This window comes from Gastrolobium bilobum, unplaced genomic scaffold (assembly GCF_033153095.1).
Source record: "Gastrolobium bilobum isolate Gb01-03AN ecotype WA unplaced genomic scaffold, APGP_CSIRO_Gbil_v1 utg1697, whole genome shotgun sequence".
In the NCBI taxonomy this organism is placed as follows: Eukaryota; Viridiplantae; Streptophyta; class Magnoliopsida; order Fabales; family Fabaceae; genus Gastrolobium; species Gastrolobium bilobum.
The window spans coordinates 284,049-306,169 of NW_026897543.1; the positions used below are offsets into that span (position 1 = coordinate 284,049).

At 33.8% G+C, this 22,121-nt stretch overlaps 2 protein-coding genes across 2 annotated transcripts; both read right to left on the reverse strand.

Annotated features, from left to right (window-relative positions):
• Nucleotides 1-319: 319 nt before the first annotated feature.
• On the reverse strand, nt 320-8,401 carry LOC133307924 (N6-adenosine-methyltransferase non-catalytic subunit MTB-like). Its single transcript, XM_061508493.1, has 6 exons — nt 5,764-8,401; nt 5,252-5,335; nt 5,000-5,104; nt 4,765-4,873; nt 1,656-1,807; nt 320-790 (listed from the first exon to the last, which is right to left on the reverse strand). The coding sequence occupies exons 1-6, from the start codon at nt 8,212-8,214 to the stop codon at nt 350-352; spliced, it is 3,342 nt and encodes a 1,113-aa protein (XP_061364477.1). The 5' UTR covers nt 8,215-8,401; the 3' UTR covers nt 320-349.
• A 6,853-nt stretch (nt 8,402-15,254) lies between these two features.
• LOC133307915 (BAHD acyltransferase DCR-like) lies at nt 15,255-17,867 on the reverse strand. The gene is made up of 3 exons (XM_061508476.1): nt 17,576-17,867; nt 16,651-17,090; nt 15,255-16,145 (listed from the first exon to the last, which is right to left on the reverse strand). Exons 1-3 carry the CDS (start codon nt 17,865-17,867, stop codon nt 15,255-15,257), a joined length of 1,623 nt encoding a protein of 540 aa, XP_061364460.1.
• Between the last annotated feature and the right edge of the window lie 4,254 nt (nt 17,868-22,121).

Sequence of the window (22,121 nt, forward strand, 5' to 3'; positions counted from 1 at the left end):
ATCCAACGCTTTCTTTTATTCCTCTAATAAAACAATGCAATCACCAGCGCTACCAAAAGAATGAACAGACAAAATGCGAATAATTTTCTTCCCATTTATATTGACAGGGAAAAAGAATTAAACGATATATCATCATACATATGGTAGTTAAAATCGAGATTTTACCTAAAATCGAAAGGAAGATTAGAAAATCGTAAAACGTAAAATTATAACATAAAAAAAATCGTAAAAAATCGTAAAACTATTTGGAATTTTAATGAAATCATTTTGATTAAAAAAATCATAAAATCGCAGATTTAAATTGGGATTTTAACTACCATGATCCTACAAGTTCATCCTGAGAGTTATGCTACAACATATTCATCTGTCTAAATGATTCAAAATCTAGATAGCTTGCTGTTGCTGGTCCATGAAACCCATACATATCTACTTTATCATCTGAAGGCAATATAGAGCCTTCACGTCCCTTAAAGCCCTCAAGAGGTGAAGCCCAAGGAGCTGGAGTAGAAGGGTTTGAGCTAGAGGAGTCTTGATTAACACCCAGTGCAGCTGGATTCTGTGGAGAATTCCCGGTAGGTCTTCTGTTTGACGCGCTAGCTGGAGTCAAAGAAATGGATACTGATGATTGCTGCTGCTGCAGTTGTTGCTGGTTCTTCATTGGCGACTTTGGCCTAAGAACCTCTATATCAGGAGTAGTTACCACCAGATGAGGTGCCTCGGGAGGTGGATTTCTTCCTCCACCTCCCTGCCAAACTTTCCCATCTTTGTCAGCGAAATTCTTAACATAAGCCTGAATTATCCAAATCCATCAATGTGGTTAATCAGTCCAGAGAACACAGACAATCAGCATCAAATAATGGAGACAATAATGAGCACAAACTCTGTTGGTGCCAACATAATGCATATCTTAGAAAGATAGAATAAAATCTTAATGTGGAAGAAATAAATTCAAGATAAAAACGCACAACTACTGCGTGAGCTAGATAGTAAGATATGTTTCAAAAAATTCTATTATCAGATTAAGAGTTTTGGTCGGAAAGGTGGCTGGAAGAATGTTTTAAGTATGAAGTTAAGCATAATCTATAACATCTAACAACAAAAACAACTCATTTAATGGAAACTATTCTCTGGTTAATTTAATGAAAATTAGCTGAAACTTCCTTGTCTGTATGTCATAATAGTAAACAATGATTGATGAAGTGAATTTCTTTTTCCAGCAATTTAATTTAATTAGAAACCTCAAAATTTCCCTCAGCCTTTTCAAATTTGGTGCACGAAAAACATTGTTCTCAGCTACTTCAGAAATTTCAAGTTCATATAGACAAGAATGCTATAGGGACAAGTTTTTTGATATCCGCCTGTCATAGCCACTGAACCAATATTTCCATTGGGTTAGAGTCATTGCCCAAAATGACCCAATTAAAAATGGAACAATAAGTGCTAACTGCTCAAATTTATTTTCAAGAATTTAGCCTATGATGAGAAAACTGTTCTCAGAACACACTAGGTCATAATATTCTACAGGAACAAATAACATGGTGTAAAATGTACTCAACTTCTAAAGAAAAAAATACATAAAAACAATCAATTTAATTTAAACAAAAAAGGGAGATAGGAGATATCGTGTAGGTATACTGGCATTTTGAATTTCTTACCTCTCTATTAAAATCGGAAGATGATAGTTCTTTACCAACAGTCAGCCAACCGGCTCGGATATTGTGGTCTTCACCAAATAGTTCAATTCTCCTCCTTCCAAGGGCAAAGTGCTCAACAATCCTATACATATCTTCAGGCTTTTGTGTTGAACCTGTAATATGTAAGCAAGAACTTTAACAGGCACCCATTTTACTCTTCCATACAAAAACATTTTAATAATTAAGGTAGTTATAAGAAACCAAGCATTTTATCTTAAACAGCTTTTACTCAATTTTGGTTTTCCAGTTGAAGTATACAATTTTTCAATTTATGTCCGAGGCCAAGTAAGGCAACTGGACCAGCCTTTCAGATTGTAAGTATTAATGGGGGCTACAATGCCCACGACTATTTTTCTCAAGGTAATAGACTGAAATGAGGAATATATTTCTTCCAGAGTTCCACTTTGTATAAGGAGGGAGGATGTAAAATTTCTCATTTCAATCCTATGGTTAACATGTTGGGCCTCCTGTCCAATCCTATGTAACATTTTACGTTTGTAACCCATAGTTGTCAATAGCAGTTAGCGGCCGGTAGCGGCCGACCCCGAAAATGGTATAGCGGTGTAGCGGGTACAGGGGCAGACCCAGTAGGGGGGCTAGGGTGGGACCCCGCCCCCCTCTAAAATTTGGATTTTTTTTTATAATATATGTAGAAAAATGCGATGATGAAATTACCGTGTTGTACATGTTTTTTGCTTCAGTTCCCCATGCTTCTGCCCACACTCTTAGGGGGCGTTTGGTTGAGGAGAAATTTTTTGAATACTAGGAAAATGTAATTGACAGGGAAATGGTTGGAAAGTAAGTTTGGTAGGAAAATGTAAAAAAAGTTGTTTGGTAAGCCGAATATTACTGGGAAAATTGAGTTAAATTTTCTGAGTCTATGTTTGGTTGAAGATAAAATATTGATGGGAAAATGAGTTGAAATGACAAAAATAACCCTTTACAATTTTTGAATCTGAAATGAGATAAACAGTAACACTTGCTGATACTAAATCCATCCCAGGACATTACGTGATTTACTGGGAATTGTTGATGAAGGACTCTTCTTACCCGCCAACAAATGAAGTTTTGAACAAGTGCTGCTTAGTCATGGAAGAGTCTCTGAACTCGGTTTATAGACAAGGAAGAGTCGCCGACAATTCTATTGGACCATTGGAGATACGAGTGGTGATGAATGGAACTGAGAAAAGAGACCGAAGAGACTCTGTTTCAACAGTAAATGAGAGGGTCAATTCCGTCTCCAAAATTATGCACCATTTTCTTTTGCTGGGCAAATCCAAAATACCACCTTCCAATTGGGTTTCTGAAACACTGTTTTTCATGAGATTTTGCACTCAAATTGGAATAGCTGGGCAAATGATTTTCATGGTTAAATTTCTTTTAGATTTCAACCAAACATGGTCAAGTGGAAATACACATGAAAGTTGCCTGAGTTTCTTCAACAAAACCCCCAACCAAACACCACCTTAGGGTGTGTTTGGTATAAGTTTTATTTTGGGTTAGATGGGGAAGTGTGGGTGAATATTGAAAAATATCACGTTTGGTTCAAGTTTTTGAAAAAAAATACTAAGCAAATAGGAAGGTTAGGAATCGACTTTGATGTTGATTTTTAGGTGACATTCACAGTTACAAAATACCACTTGAGATGTGGTATTTTGAGATAACTGGGGAAGTGGAAAAACAGGTGTGAAGTTCCTCCCAAATATAGATTAGATTTTGTAAATTTAAATAAATTTTCCCGGTAATATTTCGGTCAACCAAACATCTTTTTTAAAAAAATTTCATCAAATTGACTTTCCTACCATTTTTCCTGTAATTATATTTCACTGGTAAAAAGTTTTTTCTCCTCTGCCAAACGCTCCCTTACCCATATTTTTCCTTGAAAACATCATATCATCCTCTCTCTCCTTTCCGTGTTCCGTCCATCACCAACCTCCTTCTTCAGCCTTTCAATTTTGGCTGTGTACCACTTTCCTAATATTATTGCATGTATGTATAGTCATAGACTATCTTTAATTACATACATTGAAAAAGAAATTATTTTGAGTTTTAGCACGGATTCAATTATATATGAGTTTAATAATATGAAAACACGTGGAGCAAGAGTAAGTGAAGTGATATTAATTTATGTAATAGATTTCTTTCAATTTTTTGTATATTAAGTTTGTATTGTATTTCAAGTACTTTTATTTATGATATAGTATTTTTTATTTTCGCCCCCTCATATTAAAATTCCTGCGTCCGCCACTGAGCGGGTAGCGGTATTACCGCTACGGTGAAGTATTAATTCCACATATATTATACTAACAGTCAAGAAACGAGGCAATACCGCTTTTAGTATTAATGCTTAAACATAAGAAGTCACACAAAATCAAACACATAATTCCACAATCAATGTCAAATACAAGGAACATAAAGGAAGGATCCAAAATTAAACACAACTGAACAATAAAATTGTCAAATAGTCAAGTACAAAAAGTGAACTAATAAAGAAAATCATCATCATCTCTGGATTCTCCATCAAATTCTAACATGAGAGTGGTGTAGCGGGTAGAGGTATTGCTGGTACGCTACGCCGCTACCTTCTGCTACGGCCAATGTCGCGTAGCGTCATGGTTTGTAGCGGCCGACCGCCGCTACCCGCTACGGTAGCGGTTTAGCGGCGCTACGGGCCGCTACTGACAACCTAGTTGTCACCTAACTAGTCAGAAGTTGTTGGAATAGGATTTCATCAGATTTGTTATCAGCTTTTGTGTTGAGCTTCTGCTCTGCGATATTTATTTTGTTGCTTTGTCGACCCCAACTAATTTGAGATAAAGGTGATGTTGATATAGATGCTTGGCAGCTTATACCTATTTTTTTTTTTTTAAATACCCTTTTTGAAAGCTTGAGTTTTAACATGACACAAGCGTGTTGTTTGATCCATATAACCTAGCTGGAAAATGATTTTCTTGTTATTGTTGTTGCTTTCGTAGTTTATACCTATTTCATCTTCGTTAGGACAGAAGGGTATTTGCTTGGAAGAATAAAGGGAACATTATTTTTTATAGGCGCAACCGATAATACTAACCATAAGGAGGTTCTTCGGCGATGATTACATCCGTATCAATGTTTGCATGAATTATATGGCCATCAGTACTTCGACGAACAGTTCCTTTTATGCCCATCAAGCAATGTTCCTTCACCACAACAAAACAAAACAGTTTAAGGAAGACTACTATATCTACTTAGCATCAAAATAACTATATACAAGCTCAAATGTTGAAATGAAGCTGTGGATGTACATAATACAAATTTCAACTGACCTTTGAATGTTGAAATAAAGTATGTGAATCATGCCGCAGTCCTGGGGTTGCATTACTTTTGTTTGTCTTTACCCAACATATATCTTCGCACCTACGAAATCCCCACTGTAGAAGCCCAGCCCAAACCCCATAAAGAAAAAAGAATATAAAGAAAGAGATAAAGCAATAGGATACATAAAAAGATATGCTAAGAACCATAACCAATGATTAAAGCTAAATCCTGTTAGCAATTCCAACATCCAGATTGTGTACCTTCTTTAGACATTGACGACCTTGTTCAAGGCCTACAGCGTCACCCACCCAAAGGAAGATGAAAGAAGGTGTATCTGCTATAGCCTAAAGAAAAGGGGGAAACAAATGAGATGTCTAATTCAAAAGAAAACAACACAATGCACTTATAAAAGGAAACCAGAAGGAAGGAAGCATTATATATTTATATATTAATATATCACACAAATTAATATATACAACTAACTTTTAAAGGAACTCCCATGGCAATAGATCATCATATGATAAGAATTACTCCAAAAACTGCAATTTATAAGGTTAGCATAAGCTTCAATACCACATGTACTGTTGCCAATTTACCATTTTTAATCTTACCCTTCAGTTGCAGCATGGAGTGCTAAAATAATTAGTAATAAGGGCAACCAATTTACTCATAAAGATTTTTACGTGCATTTGAAACCCAAGCAGCATGAAAATGCTTAGAATGAAAAAAGCCTAACAAAAGAATGTGTTGTGCAAACAGAATAATAGCTTACCTCAATCTTGAGATTCATTATTTCTTCAAATGTCCAGTACTCCATGTGGTCAGCAACACCAGGGGCACGGTGCACGTACTCCTCCCATGGGGGATCTATAAGAATGACATCAAACTTTGTTCCAAAGAACTCCGGAGACAGTTCAAACTCTTTCAGATCACATTTGTAATACATGGGAGTAGATGCAGATTTCTCCACAATCTCATCCTTTTTCTGTATAAGCTCCCTAAGCTTAGGATAGTCCTCCACAACATTTGTGAGCTCAAGCTCCCTAATGAAATTCTGTGGTCGCATACCAGTGTCAACAAAGTTTTGAGAATAATCATTCTGTTCCCCTCTGGAAGGAGCTTTACCAAGAGTTCCACTACTTTTAGGAGGAACCCATCCCCCCGGAGTTTTATCAGGTGGTGTTCCCCGAGCCATTGGTCCAGTAGGATTAAAACCAGGACTAGAAATGCCTGGGGGAATTCCCCTTCCAGGGCCTGATTGGTTATAATACATTGCAGGATTTGGTGAGTTCCCCATGTTAGCAGCACTAAATCTTGGGCCTGAAGGTCCTGGGGGTACAGGAGACACTGCAGGTGCAACACCTATTATATTCATATCAACACCCCGAGCTCCAGGCCAAACAGCTGGATTAAATGGTGAAATGAAGACCCCAGGGGAAATCGGAGGACCAGGAGCAGGTGACATACCATGGGTAAGAGGCTGCATTGGCCCAGGCGGAGGCATGCCGAGTGGTCCAAAAGGTGACCCCATCATTGGCAATGGCATTCCAACCTGCTGATTGTCTCTCCCAGTGGGCCTAATCCTTCCTCCTCTACTAACTCTGTTCCCTTTTAGTCCTTGTGGACCAGCTCTGTTAAAGGATCCAGACTCAAGGTTTCCATATTGAGGCTGTGAGCCACCACTACTAGAACTTTGGCCACCAGAAATGCGACCAGATGCAAAACCTTTCTGACCTCTTCCTCTTCCCCCATAAAAATCATAGTCATCATCAGCATATTTCTCCTTCTGATCTTCACCAGGTGTCCCAGAACGAGAAAAATCACTCTTTCTTGCTCTTTCATCCTGATGATATGCCCATTCTTCATTATTAGCGCCTGATTTAGCATTGTACTGTTGACTAGTTTCAGTTCTCCTGGATAGGTTGGATACAAATTCTGCTTTTCCATAGTCGAAGGACCTGGTCTGGATCTCTATCACATCATAATTGTCATTCGAAATCCCAAACTTTGTTGATGTTTTAACAGCTTCCCCCCTGCTTACATCTTTTCTACCACCAGACCGACCATGAGGCCTTTCGTTGTCAGGCCTCTCATGACCATGTCTAGGCAACTCCCATGATTCAATGTTGTGATCCAAAACACCATCCTCATTTTTTGAATCTTTGTCAATATTACTCGGCTGCCTCCTTTTCCAACTTTCTTTAGAACTTTCCCGATCCTTCTTTCTGTCATTCCAAGTATCGTCTTTTCCTTTGGATCTATCATCCTTATAGCCATCATTTTCAATTTCGTTCATTTTAAAGCTACTACTTCTTTCACAATCCACCTCTGAGTTTTCTGAATCTTGATGGCGTTTTCCACTCCTCTCAGGCGTCCTCGATCTGTTTGTGTTCCCAGTTTCTCGAGTAGCTTTATCCCTAAACCGCACATTTCCATCCTCATCGGCATTTAACGGCCTATCCCAAGTTTCAGCCACATCATAACTGGCAGGTGTTCTGTGGGGCCTAGGCCTCTCAATTCTATCATCCCCACAAACATCCAGCGGTTCTGAATTGCCTTTACTCTTACCTCTCTCAGAATCATCTCTTCTATCTTCTTTACCATTGGATTTGAAAACCTTATCACTGCCAGAGGTTTTACTCTCCCCATGCTCATTTCTAGCAGATCCACTCGTCGCCCTAGAATCATCACCGCGTTTAGCATCAGAACTCCTGAAATCACCTTTCTCAGAAACACTATCTTGTGTTGTCCTGACACTGACAGTGTCAGCCTCATCCCATTTCCTTCTGGAACTCTTGACCTGCTCAGAAGATCCATGAACCTTGTCTCTGCCGCCACCTCCGCTTTCACTCTTATCAGAAAATCTATAGTCCTCTTTGGAGTTGGAGTTGGAGTTAGAGGAAAGCTTCTTCCCCATCTTATCACCTGCATCCAACTCTCCATCCTCATACCAACTTCTCAATTTTTCCAATGTGCTCTCCTCTTGCCTCTTCTTCATCATCATCTGCTTCGAACGCGAATCGTAATCATAATCATCACTATCGCCTCTGCTAATGATACTCCTCTTCCTTCTTCCGCTACCATCCTCACCTTCACCTTCACCTTCACCAACACCTTCACATTCACCCTCGTCCCTATTCCCAAACTTCGTTAACCTCTGCTTCCTCTTATCGCTAAACTCCCAATCCTCCTCCTCATCCCTTTCTCTCTCCCTCTCGCTCATTTCCGACCTATCAAAATTAAACCTAATTGTGTGTTCCTTTGGCACTTTCTCTCACTCAACGGGTTTACTATATTATTAATCTAATGAAAAATTTAAATAAATGTATGCTCTCTCTTCTTCTTTTTTTAATTCAGCAAAATCGAGAGGAAAAAAATGGAAGAGCCTTACCGGCGAAGGTGAACGGAGTTCACAGTGTCTCACGGTAAAGGGAAGGAAGAAAGGGGAGTTCTCTGCAACGATTACCGATCTGAAAAATATAAAACGCGTTTGGGCCTAGAACCCGAAATTATCTGTTGGTCCAGGCCCCACCATTTACAATTTTTCTGCATCCGCACGAGCGTGATACGTGCTATGGTTATGAAATATTATTATGCTCATTGATATTATTATACTTAAAAATTAAAGTGTTCAATATTAATTTATAGGATTATTTTGTGGCTTTTTGACCCTTTTGCTCCTTATTAATTAATTAATAATTATTTTGCCCCTTATTCAGAACTATCTACGAATTTGCTCCTCTTTAATCGATTAACTTGAAGATTGAATCGATTAAATGGTTAAAACTAAAAAAAAAATGATTGACTCGAAGATTTAATCGATTAAACATAATTAATTTAATCGATTAAAACTTATATTTAATCGATTAAATATCCCAAATGAGCGTGAAATTATTGATACCAACTCGTAAAATGACAACTCTTACTAAAACGCAATCAGCTCTTATTAAATACAAAACACAATCAACTTCTGTTAGATACAAAACGCAATCAGCTCCTATTAAATACAAAACGCAATCAGCTCCTATTACATTAAATTCAAATAACATCCAATACACGGAAAACTGATTGAAGATTTTGCTAAGTATTACATTAAATTCAAGATTCGCAATCAACTACTTTTGCTTATGAAGAAGATTTGACCTTTGTTGCCTATTTAATAGGAGATGATTGCGTTTTGTATTTAAAAGGAGTTGATTGCAAATCTTGAGTTTAATAGGAGCCGATTGCGTTTTATATTTAATAATAGGAGTTGATTGTGTTTTGTATTTAATAAGAGCTGATTGCGTTTTATTAAGAGTTGCCATTTTACGAGTTGGTATCAATGATTTCACGCTCATTTGGGATATTTAATCGATTAAATATAAGTTTTAATCGATTAAATCAATTAAGAAGGAGATTTAATCGATTAACTCGAAGATTTAATCGATTAAATCTTCAAGTCAACCATTTTTTTCCAGTTTTGACCATTTAATCGGTTAAATCTTGAAGTTAATCGATTAAAGAGGGGCAGATTGGTGATAGTTTTGAATAAGGGACAAAATGATTATTAATTAATTAATAAGGGGAAAAAGGGTCAAATAGCCATTATTTTGCATATATTATATTTTTCTTAAAGCATGCTAATTTCAACATTATATTGAAATAGTAAAAAGAATTAAATTTGAAATTGCTAACTTATGTTACACTTGCTTACATTTACAAAATGATTAAATCATAATATGTGTTTCGAATTTATGATGATATTTCAATTTAGAAAAAATTATTTATCAATTTAAATAATATAATTTTATGTCATTTTAAATGAAATGACGGTATATATTTTATATTTTATCTCTTCCATAAAATTAGAAAGAAGAAAAAAGAGAAAATATTGTATAAGAGAGAATATAAAAAACTAAAAAATACATACTGTTATGGACTAGATCCATATCCTAACAACCCTATTACTAGCAAGATTTGATAGGGATATCACAACCATATAATCTTGAGAGGATCAAGGGACAAGATCCTTATCCCCATCAATCAAGGCAGATTTCATATCAATTGGAAGATCTCAAAGGCCCAAGTATAAGAAGGTAATCCTTATAAATAAGAGGCTAAAGACCCCATATACACATTTTTAACCTATTTACTATTACTACCAACACTGCGCACACACTATTTACTATTACTACCAACACTGCGCACACACCACGTCCTGGCTATAAGTCTATTGCTTGTGCGCAGTGATTGGAGTATTGGCTATAAGCCAATCACGATATCTATGTGTAGATATACGGTTCTGTAGGACCAAACACATACTAAACACAAAATTATATTCTTTAAAATGACAAATATTTTTTCATTAATTAAAAATATCAAATCTAAGAAATATTTTAGCAATACTTTCAAACTCATGAAAGAAAACAAGAGGTCAGAGTATAAAAGGAAAATATTTCCCATTATATTCGACTCTTATTCTTAAATTTTAAACCTTTTTCCTACATAATTTTTTCATATATATATATATATATATATATATATAGTTCGCTTTTTCTAAAGTTACTTTAAATAACTTTGTCTAATGTTCACCAAAATGATGTCATTTTGGAGCAAAAATCATTGTGTATTTGTAATTTTAATTCATTTTAGGGTTATAATGGTTTTTATATTTTAATTTTTTAATCCCGAAATGACTTCGTTTCGGTGAACATTAGACAAAATTATTTAAAGTAATATCAGATACTTTTTTTGCTATATATAAGGTTTGCTTTTTCTGCAGTCAATTATCTACATTGAGCCCAAGACGACGTCGTTTTGGGACAAAAATCAAGGTATTTTTGTAATTATAGTTTATTTCAGGGTTATAATAGTCTTTATAATTATTATTTTTTAATTTTTCAATCCAAAACGACGTCGTTTTGGGAGTGAATGTAGGTAACTTGTCTATATTCACTGTAGAAACATTAAAACCATACATATATGGAAAAATATTTGTTATTTTTTTTTTTTGGTGAAAAAATATATGAGAAAGGATATTGTAACAATTAATTAAGGTTATTACCAATGTTATTATCAATCAATTCTACTGTTAGATCGATTGTGTTAATCCAACGGTTATACTTATTTCCATCTTTATATGGTTATAATTCCCAATATTTAATGAGAATGCATTAAATATGGAGAATCATAACCATACAAAGATGAAATAAATATAAGCGTTGGATTAACATAATCGATCTAACGATGAAATTGATTGGTAGTAACCTTAATTGGTTGTTACAATATACAATCCCTATATATATATATACATATATATATGTAGGGAGATGTTATTCAACCTACCACTTTTTCTGCCTACCTTTGTCTACCACTCTAAAATACTATTAGATCATAATCTTAACTAACATTTATCTTTCTCTCTTCTTGAGATTCTGACCTAACGGTGTTGGAGGGTGGTAGGCAAAGGTAGACAGAAAAAATGATAGGTAGAATAACCTATCCCTATATATATATATATATATAGGGATAAGTTATTCTGCCTACTCCCATTTTGCCTACCTTCACCTATCCCTCTCAACATCGTTGGATTAAAATCTCATCTAACGGTTCAGATTCAAAAGATAAATAAAACCCTTTTATTCTTTTTTTTTTCTCTCTCTCTCTGACTTCACCCTTTCTCTCTCTCTGACTCCACCCTTTCTCTCCTCCCTTGCGTGCAATGAAGAAGACGTACTTGCAAAAGATCTCTCAAGTGGACTTTCAACTTTCAAGTGTGCATTCCATTGCAATAACATCCACACTATCGATATTCCTATCAGTAAAATTAGATGCTAATATTATGTTATTTAGTGAACATTATACAGATGCACATAATATAAAATGGGAGTAGGCAGAATAACCTATCTCTTTATATATATATACATATATATAAATAGGGGAGGGATCTTTTGACTCCACAATAAGACTTAAAAGTCTTACTCTTCATCGCAGCCGTTGATTTCTGTTCATCTAACGGTTATAATTTAATAAGTTATAACAATTAATTAATTATTAATTTCAAATAAATGATAACCGTTAGATAAACGGAAATCAACGGCTAAGATGAGGAGTAAAATGATCCCTCCCCATATATATATATATATATATATACACACACATATATATATACACACACACATATATATACACACACACATATATATATAGAGGTAGGATCCTTTGACACCGGTGTCAAATTTCAAATTTGACACCTCATCTGAAAGCTGTTAGATCAAAAAAGATCAACGATGTCACATGCTTACAAATCAGAGCCGTTGATCTTTTTTGATCTAACGACTCTCAAATGAGGTGTCAAATTTAAAATTTGACACTGGTGTCAAAGGATCCTACCTCATATATATATATATATATATATATATATATATATATATTTGTATATATATAATTATATTCATATCTATTAAATTGATCTACATTCATAAAAAGATTAAACCATGATATATTCTAAGCGATGAGATCCTTTGACATCGGTATCAAACTTTGAATTTTGATACCAAATCCTAATCGTTGATTTTCCTCAATCAACGATCATCATTTATTGGGAATCAAACTTATTAATTAACTGTTAATTCTCAATAAATAATAATCGTTGATTGACGAAAATTAACGATTAGAATTTGGTTTCAAATTTTAAAATTTGACATCCTGTATCAAAGAATCATGTCCCATATTCTAAATATGTACTAATGTATAACTAAAAAGTATCAAACACGAAAAAATCTTAATGCAATATCAATCTTATGTAGAAGAAAATTACATTATTTAAAAGGAAATACTTCCCATCGCATTTTCTTTTCCATTCTTAATTAAATCTTCAACTTTATTTTTTAACGTTAAATTTTAAAAATTAAAATAAGGAAAATATTTATTCCTAACAATTTTTTCTTTCATTCCGTCATCTTTGTTATCAAAATAAACACTTTTTTTTTTTGGCAATCATCAAAATAAACACTTTATTTAGACACCGAAGCGAAGAGTCTAACATGATTTTTAACGGATGACATTGTCTTCATATTTATCTCGAAATTTTAAAAATGTGTCATTTAGAAAAATATAAGTGGTAAGTCATTTTTTAATCAAATAATATAAATATACTAAGACAAGAATCATGGATCAATTTAAGTCTATATTGGCTATCAAAAAAAAAAAGAGTTTATATTCACGTATAAATTACTAACTTAAACAAATTATTTATTTTATTTCATTAAATTTAAGTAATGCATTTATTAAATTCAAGTTAATTTTATAATAAAATAATATAAAAATACTGCCTCGAGAATTATTAATACATATTCATTGGATTTAAGTCTACTTTCAATAATAAATTGATTACTTAAATAATCATTAATAACTTTTATTAAGTTCGTCATCATTAATATATTTATTATGAACATACACACGGTTAGATATATTTCATAAAACTATAGGGATTAATTTTTCATTTTACATGAGAATATTTTCTACACACAATACATGAGTGGGGTCCATAAAAAAGTAAGAAAACAAAAAAACCAAGATGGATCCTACCTTCTCATTGTGAGTGTAACATGAAAAAAATTTCTCACGTAAAATGAGAATATTATTTTTCTAAAACTATTAGCCTTCTTTTTCAAAACCTATGAAAGCATTTCACATTGGTTAAGTTTAAATATAAGACCTTAAAATTTATCTGTAATTTAGAGGCTGTTTGGATGGACTTCTTTCTTTACAAAAGCTGCTTTTAAAAAAAAATAAAAGTGTTTTTAGGGTAAAAGTGATTGTTTGGATGTTAATTTTAAAGAAAAACAAAAGCAAGAAAAAAAAATTTAAAATCTTACTTTTTGTAAAAAGCTAAAAATTTTAGCTTTTAAAAAAGCAGAAGTTGGAAGCAAGTAAAATGACTCTCGTGTGAGCATTTTGCCCCTTAGTTTTGATGTTAGCCTGTGATTGTTGAGCAGTTCTAGAATTTTCATCTGCAGATCCTAGGTAAAGCTCGTCCAGGCTCTTGATCGCAGCATCTAGATCATTGCCACATTCTTGGAGTGCTCTCTCAAGGACCTAAAAAGGAAAAGTATCAACAACTACGCATGATAATACACAACAATTTACAGGTATTTTCTCCAATTAAAGAATGAGACAAAGAAAATTAAGAACCTCGTCTTCCATATGAGGAAAGGGAGGGCGAAGATGAACGATGAGGGTGGGAAGCAATATACAAATTAGGGACGAGGAACAATGCAACCTCTTGATGCTAAAGGAGAAAGAACTTTTAACATTGTCCTTTTCGGTAATTATATTCTTCAAAGTACTTTTTTTATTTTATTATCCAAATAATATTTTTACTTGAAAACACTTTTTAAATATTGTATCCAAACATAAAATAACTTTAACTTTTTTTAAAAAATTCTTTTAAAAAAAGGTAACTCGTAAAAAACTAATTTTTTAAAAGTACATCCAAATGGCATGCCATATAAGTCAAAATATTCTCTTGTGTTTATTTGTAGTTAGAATTAATCATATATATATATATATATATAGGAAAAATGTTTCTGCAGTTAATGCAGAGAAGTTATCTGCATTTATTTTCAAAACGACGTCGTTTTGGTATTGAAATTTTAAAAAATTATAAATATAAAGACTATTATAACCCTAAAATAAATTAAAATTACAAAAATACCATGATTTCCGTCCCAAAACGACGTCGTATTGACTTACTGCAGATAACTTATCTACAGTAACTGCAGAAAAAGCGAACCCTATATATATATATATATATATATATATATATATATATATATATGGAATCGTTGACCATACATTATTGAACAACACCACAGAAAGTTTAAAAGCTTAGTCCTTAGATAATAAAATATCACAGCGTTAAATAGCACCTAATTAGAATCACATAAAAGAATCCTTGAAGAAGTAGGGGGGTTTGTCAAGGTCAGATACTGACCTCACCTAAAGAATTTTTTGTTTAAAAAAAAAATCACATCAAAAGCAAACAAAAATACATTAACGATAGTATAAAAGCTTTATATCACTGCTTTTGAGATTCCTGAGTCCATTTTATTTATCTAAAATTTATTATTATAATTATAAAATTAGCAGAAAATTACAACTATTAATACTGAGAAGCAAACAAATTAATCACAAACGTAAGGATTTCCAAATCCCCAACTATAGAATGCTTTTTATTTCCCCCGTTATTATTTACTTCATCTAAACTTGCATGAAGTTCTAAATCTCCATTAGAAATTCTTTATTTTGCTCCAATCTCCCCATAGCTTCAGATTCCAAGGTTAGCTCCACATCAATGCTCTTCCCACCATTCCTCCCTGGATACAAACAAATCCTCCCATCAAACTTGTTATTACTTCCACTCCTAACATTTTGTGGCTTCCCCCATCCAAAATCCACATCGTAAACCTTAAACCTTGGTGAGCTTCCAACAAACACACTATTCACCCCTGCATCTTTGAATTCAAATATCTTTGGTGCACTTTCGAACCTTTTGTTACGTTCATCAATGGCTTTCGCATTGTGTCCTTCAATCGCTTTCTGAATCAACGAAGCACCAAACTGTGGCGGCTGGTCCCACAATAACCCGGCTGCCGTCACCGGAAATATGGCTTGAATCAAGTTTCCGAAGTAAGTCTCCGGCATCGGCGGGTCAACCCGTTTCCGACAATTCATAAAGACGATGAATACGGTGTGGTCTTCAGATTTAAGGTTACGTGCATGGCTTACATGACGCCAAATATGAACCGAGAGAGCCTGGAATGTGGAGAATGGTTTTGAGCCGTCTGATGGCGGGGTTTTGTTGACTGTTGACTTTATTTTCTCAATGGCTAAGTCTGAGAATCCGAAGATTTTTTCCCTCAGTGGTGAGACAGGCTTGGGTTTCGCATCATCGTTACTTGAGGCTGTTGGGCCCGAAGGAAGAGGGAGGTCATACTTCACGCGTGTGTTTCGGGCCTTGGTCCGTTCAAGGAAAGGTGGAGCTGACGTGGAAGGAGCGCCACGGCATGTCTCAGCCCATGAGGTCATGAAGTGCCACGTGGAGGTCCCATCAAGCACCCCGTGGTTGAACGCGCATCCAATTACGAGTCCATCTTTGATCTTGGTCAACTGAGCATAAGATGATGTGCATTGTTGTTGTTGTCAGCGAATCAGTGAAAACGAAAGCAAGAAAGATTTAACGATAAAAGTGGCTGACATTCTTCTTGTGGGAATTTAATACTAATGATAATCACTTGGATTCTTATAATTAAACACTAATGTCAAATTAATGTTAACTTGTACCATAAAAACACTAATGTTAATTACATGTAAACCAAAACTGTTATCGAATTATATTAATTTTTCAATTAATTATTTAATAGAAAACGTTTATTAGAAGAAACGGGTCAAGAAAGGCTTTGAATCGATCAAGTTATCTTAGTACAAACCCCTTTTAATGATTAACTATTACTTTCTATTTCTGCATTCACATCGACATAAGAAAAAGTTTAAGCTGGTCAGAGTTGACATTTGTGGATATTGCTTTTTATTTCTCTTTAGTATGAATGAAGATTAACAAAGTCATACAAAAATGAATATACACACGCATGCACATTTGAACTGATTAAATTACCTGAACAGCCAGCAAGGACCTGTGCATCCCTTCAAAATTCAAGATCCCATTGTGCGGCACAAACTCATTCAAAATGCTGTTTGTCTCTGGCACAATTAGATCTGCTACCTCAATCTCATCAAAAACTGCCTCTGTGACCTCAACACCAGCCATGTCATCATCATATTCAACTCTGAACACCCCCTCCTCATCTTTCCCTAGCTTACCAGCTAGTTGATGGAAATCCTTCAAGACCACGCTAAGCCCATCTTTCAATTTCTTCACCATTCCCTCAAAGTCATCCCCTTTGTAAAAAAGTAGCTTCTGGTGGTAGTAAAAACATAGGTAGGGTAGATCAAACGTGACCAGTTGATACTCCTTCTTCCCAATTTTCTCGTTAGGCTTCACATGGCTTTTACCAGTTATTTTTAGATTCAGCCGTTGATTCTTCACCGGCCCTGCTGCAATTATTGAAAAAAATATTGAGAGAAAAACAACCTTAAATAAAAGGTACGAAGAAAAAAAAATGTCAAAGAAAAATGGAAGTGGATTCTCTTAGGTAAAAAAATGTTCATGTGGTCATGTTATTTAATCACAAAAAGAAATAAGAGAGAGAAAAATATATAATTTTTAAATGAATGATTGTGATCAAATAACATGATCACTTTTTCACCTAAAAAAACTGAGTGGGTTTGACGTGGGATTTGGGCAAAAGCACCATAATGTACATTAGTTGTTAGGCAAAAGAATTGTCTAATAGTGATTGGATTAATTATTTCAAACTAATGCAGTAAAATGCACACACACCAGACCTGTACGTGACTTTATGCCATGCAGGCAAGTCCCGCACAGATTTGGAGGCAGTCCCGCATAATCACATGCGGTTTCTCTCTTGGTAGCTTCTTAGCTTTAGAGAAGGAGATGGATTTTTCTTCTTTTCAATTACCAATATTGCTGACACTACCATTCCCAGATGAACTAGAGTTGCCACCAGCAGGCGATGAAACAAAAGTTGAGGAAGACACATCCCTCTTGATCTGGTTCAGCACAGTAACTGATAAAGATGCCACCCCTCCTCTCCTTCCACCGCATTCCACTGCAAAATCTCTCAAGCCCCACAAAAGGGGATCAAAAGGATGAAGCTTTCCCCCTTTACCATGGATTCCATTAAGAGTAGCACATACCCTTTGCCTCAGTGATCCAACACCGCCACCAGCACTACACCATCTACTCCACATTTTGAAAACCCACCAAAAAATACCAAAACTTTATGTGCAAAAACACAAAAATCAGCCAAAATAAACACAACACATCTTTTCCTTTCTCCTCCTTTATCTGGGATTTGAGTTGAGATGATATTTATAGACAATTGTATGAATAAAAAAAGTATATAACAACTATATATATATATATATATATATATATATATATATATATATATATATATATATATAAAAGCATATAACTAATTCAACCACAATATTTCAACGGGGTATCGTAGAAATTTTTTACCCGAATTCCTCACCACTTTTGATTTATCAAACAATTTTTAAACCATAAACCAATGAGCTTGGAACGACAACTGAGGAACAAGGAAGAAATAGCCACATATATATTTAAAGAAAATTCCTTTTTGATAACCTTTATTCAAACCTTACGCACCCATGATTTAATTGCACGCACGACTGTGTGCATAAAAGTCAATATTAACACAATCTTATCTTAATAAAACTCCTGTGTCAGATTCAAATTATTTATTCAATAAGTAGTATAACAAAATTTAAATTTTATATATAATATATATACACACACACGACTTTTAAAGAACAAAAAATATACAAAGTTTATTTTTTTAAATTGATTCTTGTTATTGTTTTATTTATAATATTATTATAAAAATTGAACCGATAACAAACCGTCATTTAGACTATTATATCATTTAAGATAATAATTTTGATATAAATACCAAGACGTTTAACCTTAACCGTTACATAAATAGTATTCTATAATCAAGTTTTATGAATATATCAAAACGAAGAAGAGAAAGAAAAAATAAAATATTAGATAAAGAGAGATGTTTTTATTTATTTTTTAACTTCGAGAGTTGGCTTTATTGATAGCAATGTTGTCAAAATCGAGTTTCTACGTAGAAACGGGAGGATAGTAGAAATGTAAATCATAGAAATGACACGGAACGTAAAATTTCTTCTATTTAAGGTCAAGATACAAAATATATATATATATATATATATATATATATATATATATATATATATATGAGGTAGGATCATCTGAGAGCCATTAGATCAAAAAATATCAATGGTGTCACATGCTTACAAATCAGAGTCGTAGATCTTTTTTGATCTAACGGCTCTCAAATGAAGTGTCAAAAAATCCTGCTCTCTCTCTCTCTCTCTATATATATATATATATATATATATATATATATATATATATATATGCATATAAAAAAATCACATACGTCATTATTAAAAATTCAACGAACAACTTCATAATGGAAGAGGATGGCTCAGCTCGAAGAGGAAGATGAAAGAAGGGGTTTGATTAATTTGAGTTAGATAGCAAGAAAAGAAGATAGTCAAATTGGAAGAAGGCTACACATTCTGATATGGGAAATAAGGTTTTTTGTTTTAAATAAAATCGGGTCATGGATTAAGTTGACCCGGTTTAGTTTTTGAGTCTAAGTAAAAACGTAAAAATTTGTGTTTATACCATTTTTACCCGACGTTTTACCTGTTGTTGGTCTTCTTGCAGTCTATCAAGGAAAATACATTCATTCCCAAGATTATGACTTTCTAGTCTCTTATTTGTTTAGTCAAGGAAAATGCATTTGTTTCCAAGATAATGATTAATTGCGCAAGTGCACACATCGGGTAATAAAAGGTAATATTATGCCCAAATTATCGTTCCCATGGAGAAAGTATTGCTAAGTGATATTTTAAGTTGCATTAAAGAATAAAAGAATGGGTTGAAAACATTGAACTGTTCTGGCCATTCGTTCACAGACATCACATTGGCGTCCCGTTATGACAAAAGGTTCAAATCAACTTAAAATAATTCTTCGCGTTGTTAATATATTTCAAGCCCTTCCCTATTTAAGAAGAAACGACAAGTCATAGGAAAAAAATAGTTGTTGTGTAACGATAGGTGTAAATAAAATAAAATAAACAGAAAATAAAGGTGAGCAAGTTCTAGGAATAACACAGGTGATATGATAGCGGAACAATAGTCAAAAGAAAGGGAATGGATCTACTGATCCACTCTTAAATCTTGTTGTAATCTAATCTCAAGACCTTGTCCAATGGAATTGTTCAGGTCTCCTTAGTGCCAACTCTGATTACTTATCTCATGGGCTAAATGGTATACCTCATTTTCCTATGGTGACTTCATTCCCAATGCTTACTCTGCACAGAACCTCAATGAACGAGAGGGTCCATTATTCTTAAGGCAACCAATAAAAGTATTTTCACACTCTTCACCTTTCTCCTATTGTTCAGCTGTCTAAATTTTCTTCCTAATGGAAGCTCCTTTCTCAGTCATGTTCAAGTTCCGTTGATACAAGAAATTAAAATGCTTAAACAACAGAAATCTAGAGGGTTCAGTACGAGATATTCGACCATAGAGGTTTAACAATCTTACAGAAGCTTGTTGTTGTTGCCTTTGTTTGATCTTATATTTATATGCTAGAAAGACAGTGACATTCTTGTCATTGGTTCAGGTCTTTTCCTGGACCGTTGGATTGAGGACTTCCACTCATTTCTTGATCAAACAGAGGCAATTAATCGGGTTACGACTAGGGTTCAGTTGTCTCTTGCTTTTGCTTCCCCAAGGACGATTCTCTGACACCCGGACATGTGTAGTGTATTTGTCTGTGCTGATGTATGTCGCAGTGTCCTTTCTTGCTTTATTACGTGCTTTTTTCCTTTTGGAATGCATTTTACAACCGTACTCTGCAGAAAAGCAAAAACAACTGTCATCAGAAAAAGTTAAAGTAGTTGACAACTAACTTTTATCCTCTTTCTCTCTTTTTCCTTCTTTCCTCGTTTAAAGTCATTCCCTCCCTCAAATCAACATTTATTGTATTAAGCTATTATTTATAACAAAAAAATTACTAAAAAGAGGGCAGAACAACTAGCATTCCACGGTGGGAATGACTTAAATGAGAACGAATTTTCGTCCCATCAATCGTTTTTACTAAGAAGCGTTTTTACTTATGTTTTGACACTATGACTTGAATAAAAATGTAAAAACATGTGTTTCAATGTTTTTAGTCATGTTTTTTACAACAATGATTAAGAGTATAAGCCCCGTGATAGATTAATGGTTAAAAGAGTAATGGTTCATATTAGAGTATTTGATCAGTTAATTAGTTTCGTATCTTGTGGAATTAGTTGCATCTGTTGTAACCGACTAGATTCAGTTATGTTATTAGCTTATTTCGTAAGCCTTTTATTAGTAGGTCTATAAATAGACCCTTGTGTATATTGAGTATAAATTACTAATTTAAAAAAATTATTAATTGTTTTCATTAAATTTAAGCAACGCGTTTATTAAATTCAAGTCAATTTTATATTAAAATAATATACAAATACTGCCTCAAGAATTATCAATACATTCATTGGATTTAAGTCTACTTTCATTAATAAATTACTTTCTTAAATAATCATTAATGTATTTATTATGAACATAGACACGGTTAGATATATTTCATTAAACAATTAGCTTTCTTTTTTCAAAACCTGTGAAAGTATTTCACAATGGTTAAGTTTAAACGTAAGACCTTTAAATTTATCTGTAATTTAGTTTCTTACCTCCAAGCTAAAGGTCAAAATATTCCTTTGTGTTCATTTGTATATAGAATTAATCCTACATATGTGGAATCGTTTACCATACATTATTGAACAACACCACAACATGTTTAAAAGTTTAGTCCTTAGAAAATAAAATATCACAACGTTAAATATCGTCTAAATTCTCAAAGAGATTGGAGGTTTGCCTTATCGCTGGTGTTGTTAAAATCGAGATTTTAAATAAAATCGAATGGGGACTAAAAAATCATAAAACGAAAAAATCGCAAGGTAAAAAAATCGTAAAAAAGTAAAAGCGTTTAGAATATGGATAAAATCGTTTTGATGAAAAAAAATCGTAAAAATGTAAAATTATACTGATAAATCGAGATTTTAAGAACTATGGCCGGTGGGATACCGATTTCTAATTCCACTTAAATTTTTTCTTGATTAAAAAAAAAGAATTACATCAAAAGCAAACAAAAGTACATTAATGAGAGTATAAAACCTTTATTTTTTTTTTAAATAGTAAAAAACCTTTATATCACTGCTCTTGAGATTCCTAGGTGGATTTTTTTTATCTTAAATTTATTATGATAATTATAAAAGCAGGAAATTACAATTATTAATACTGAGAAGTAAACATATCAATCACAAACATAAGGAATTCCAAATCCCCAACCA

Excerpts from the sequence above, each read along its gene's own strand:
- LOC133307915 (XM_061508476.1), bottom strand. The coding sequence starts at position 17,867 with ATGTGGAGTAGATGGTGTAGTGCTGGTGGCGGTGTTGGATCACTGAGG. Across the intron at positions 17,091-17,575 it reads TGGTAGTGTCAGCAATATTG|CAGGGCCGGTGAAGAATCAA; the intron begins GTAATTGAAAAG and ends CAATAATTGCAG. Across the intron at positions 16,146-16,650 it reads GGTCCTTGCTGGCTGTTCAG|TTGACCAAGATCAAAGATGG; the intron begins GTAATTTAATCA and ends TCTTATGCTCAG.
- LOC133307924 (XM_061508493.1), bottom strand. The coding sequence starts at position 8,214 with ATGAGCGAGAGGGAGAGAGAAAGGGATGAGGAGGAGGATTGGGAGTTT. Across the intron at positions 5,105-5,251 it reads GTCGTCAATGTCTAAAGAAG|TGGGGATTTCGTAGGTGCGA; the intron begins GTACACAATCTG and ends GGGCTTCTACAG. Across the intron at positions 1,808-4,764 it reads CGCCGAAGAACCTCCTTATG|GTTCAACACAAAAGCCTGAA; the intron begins GTTAGTATTATC and ends TACATATTACAG.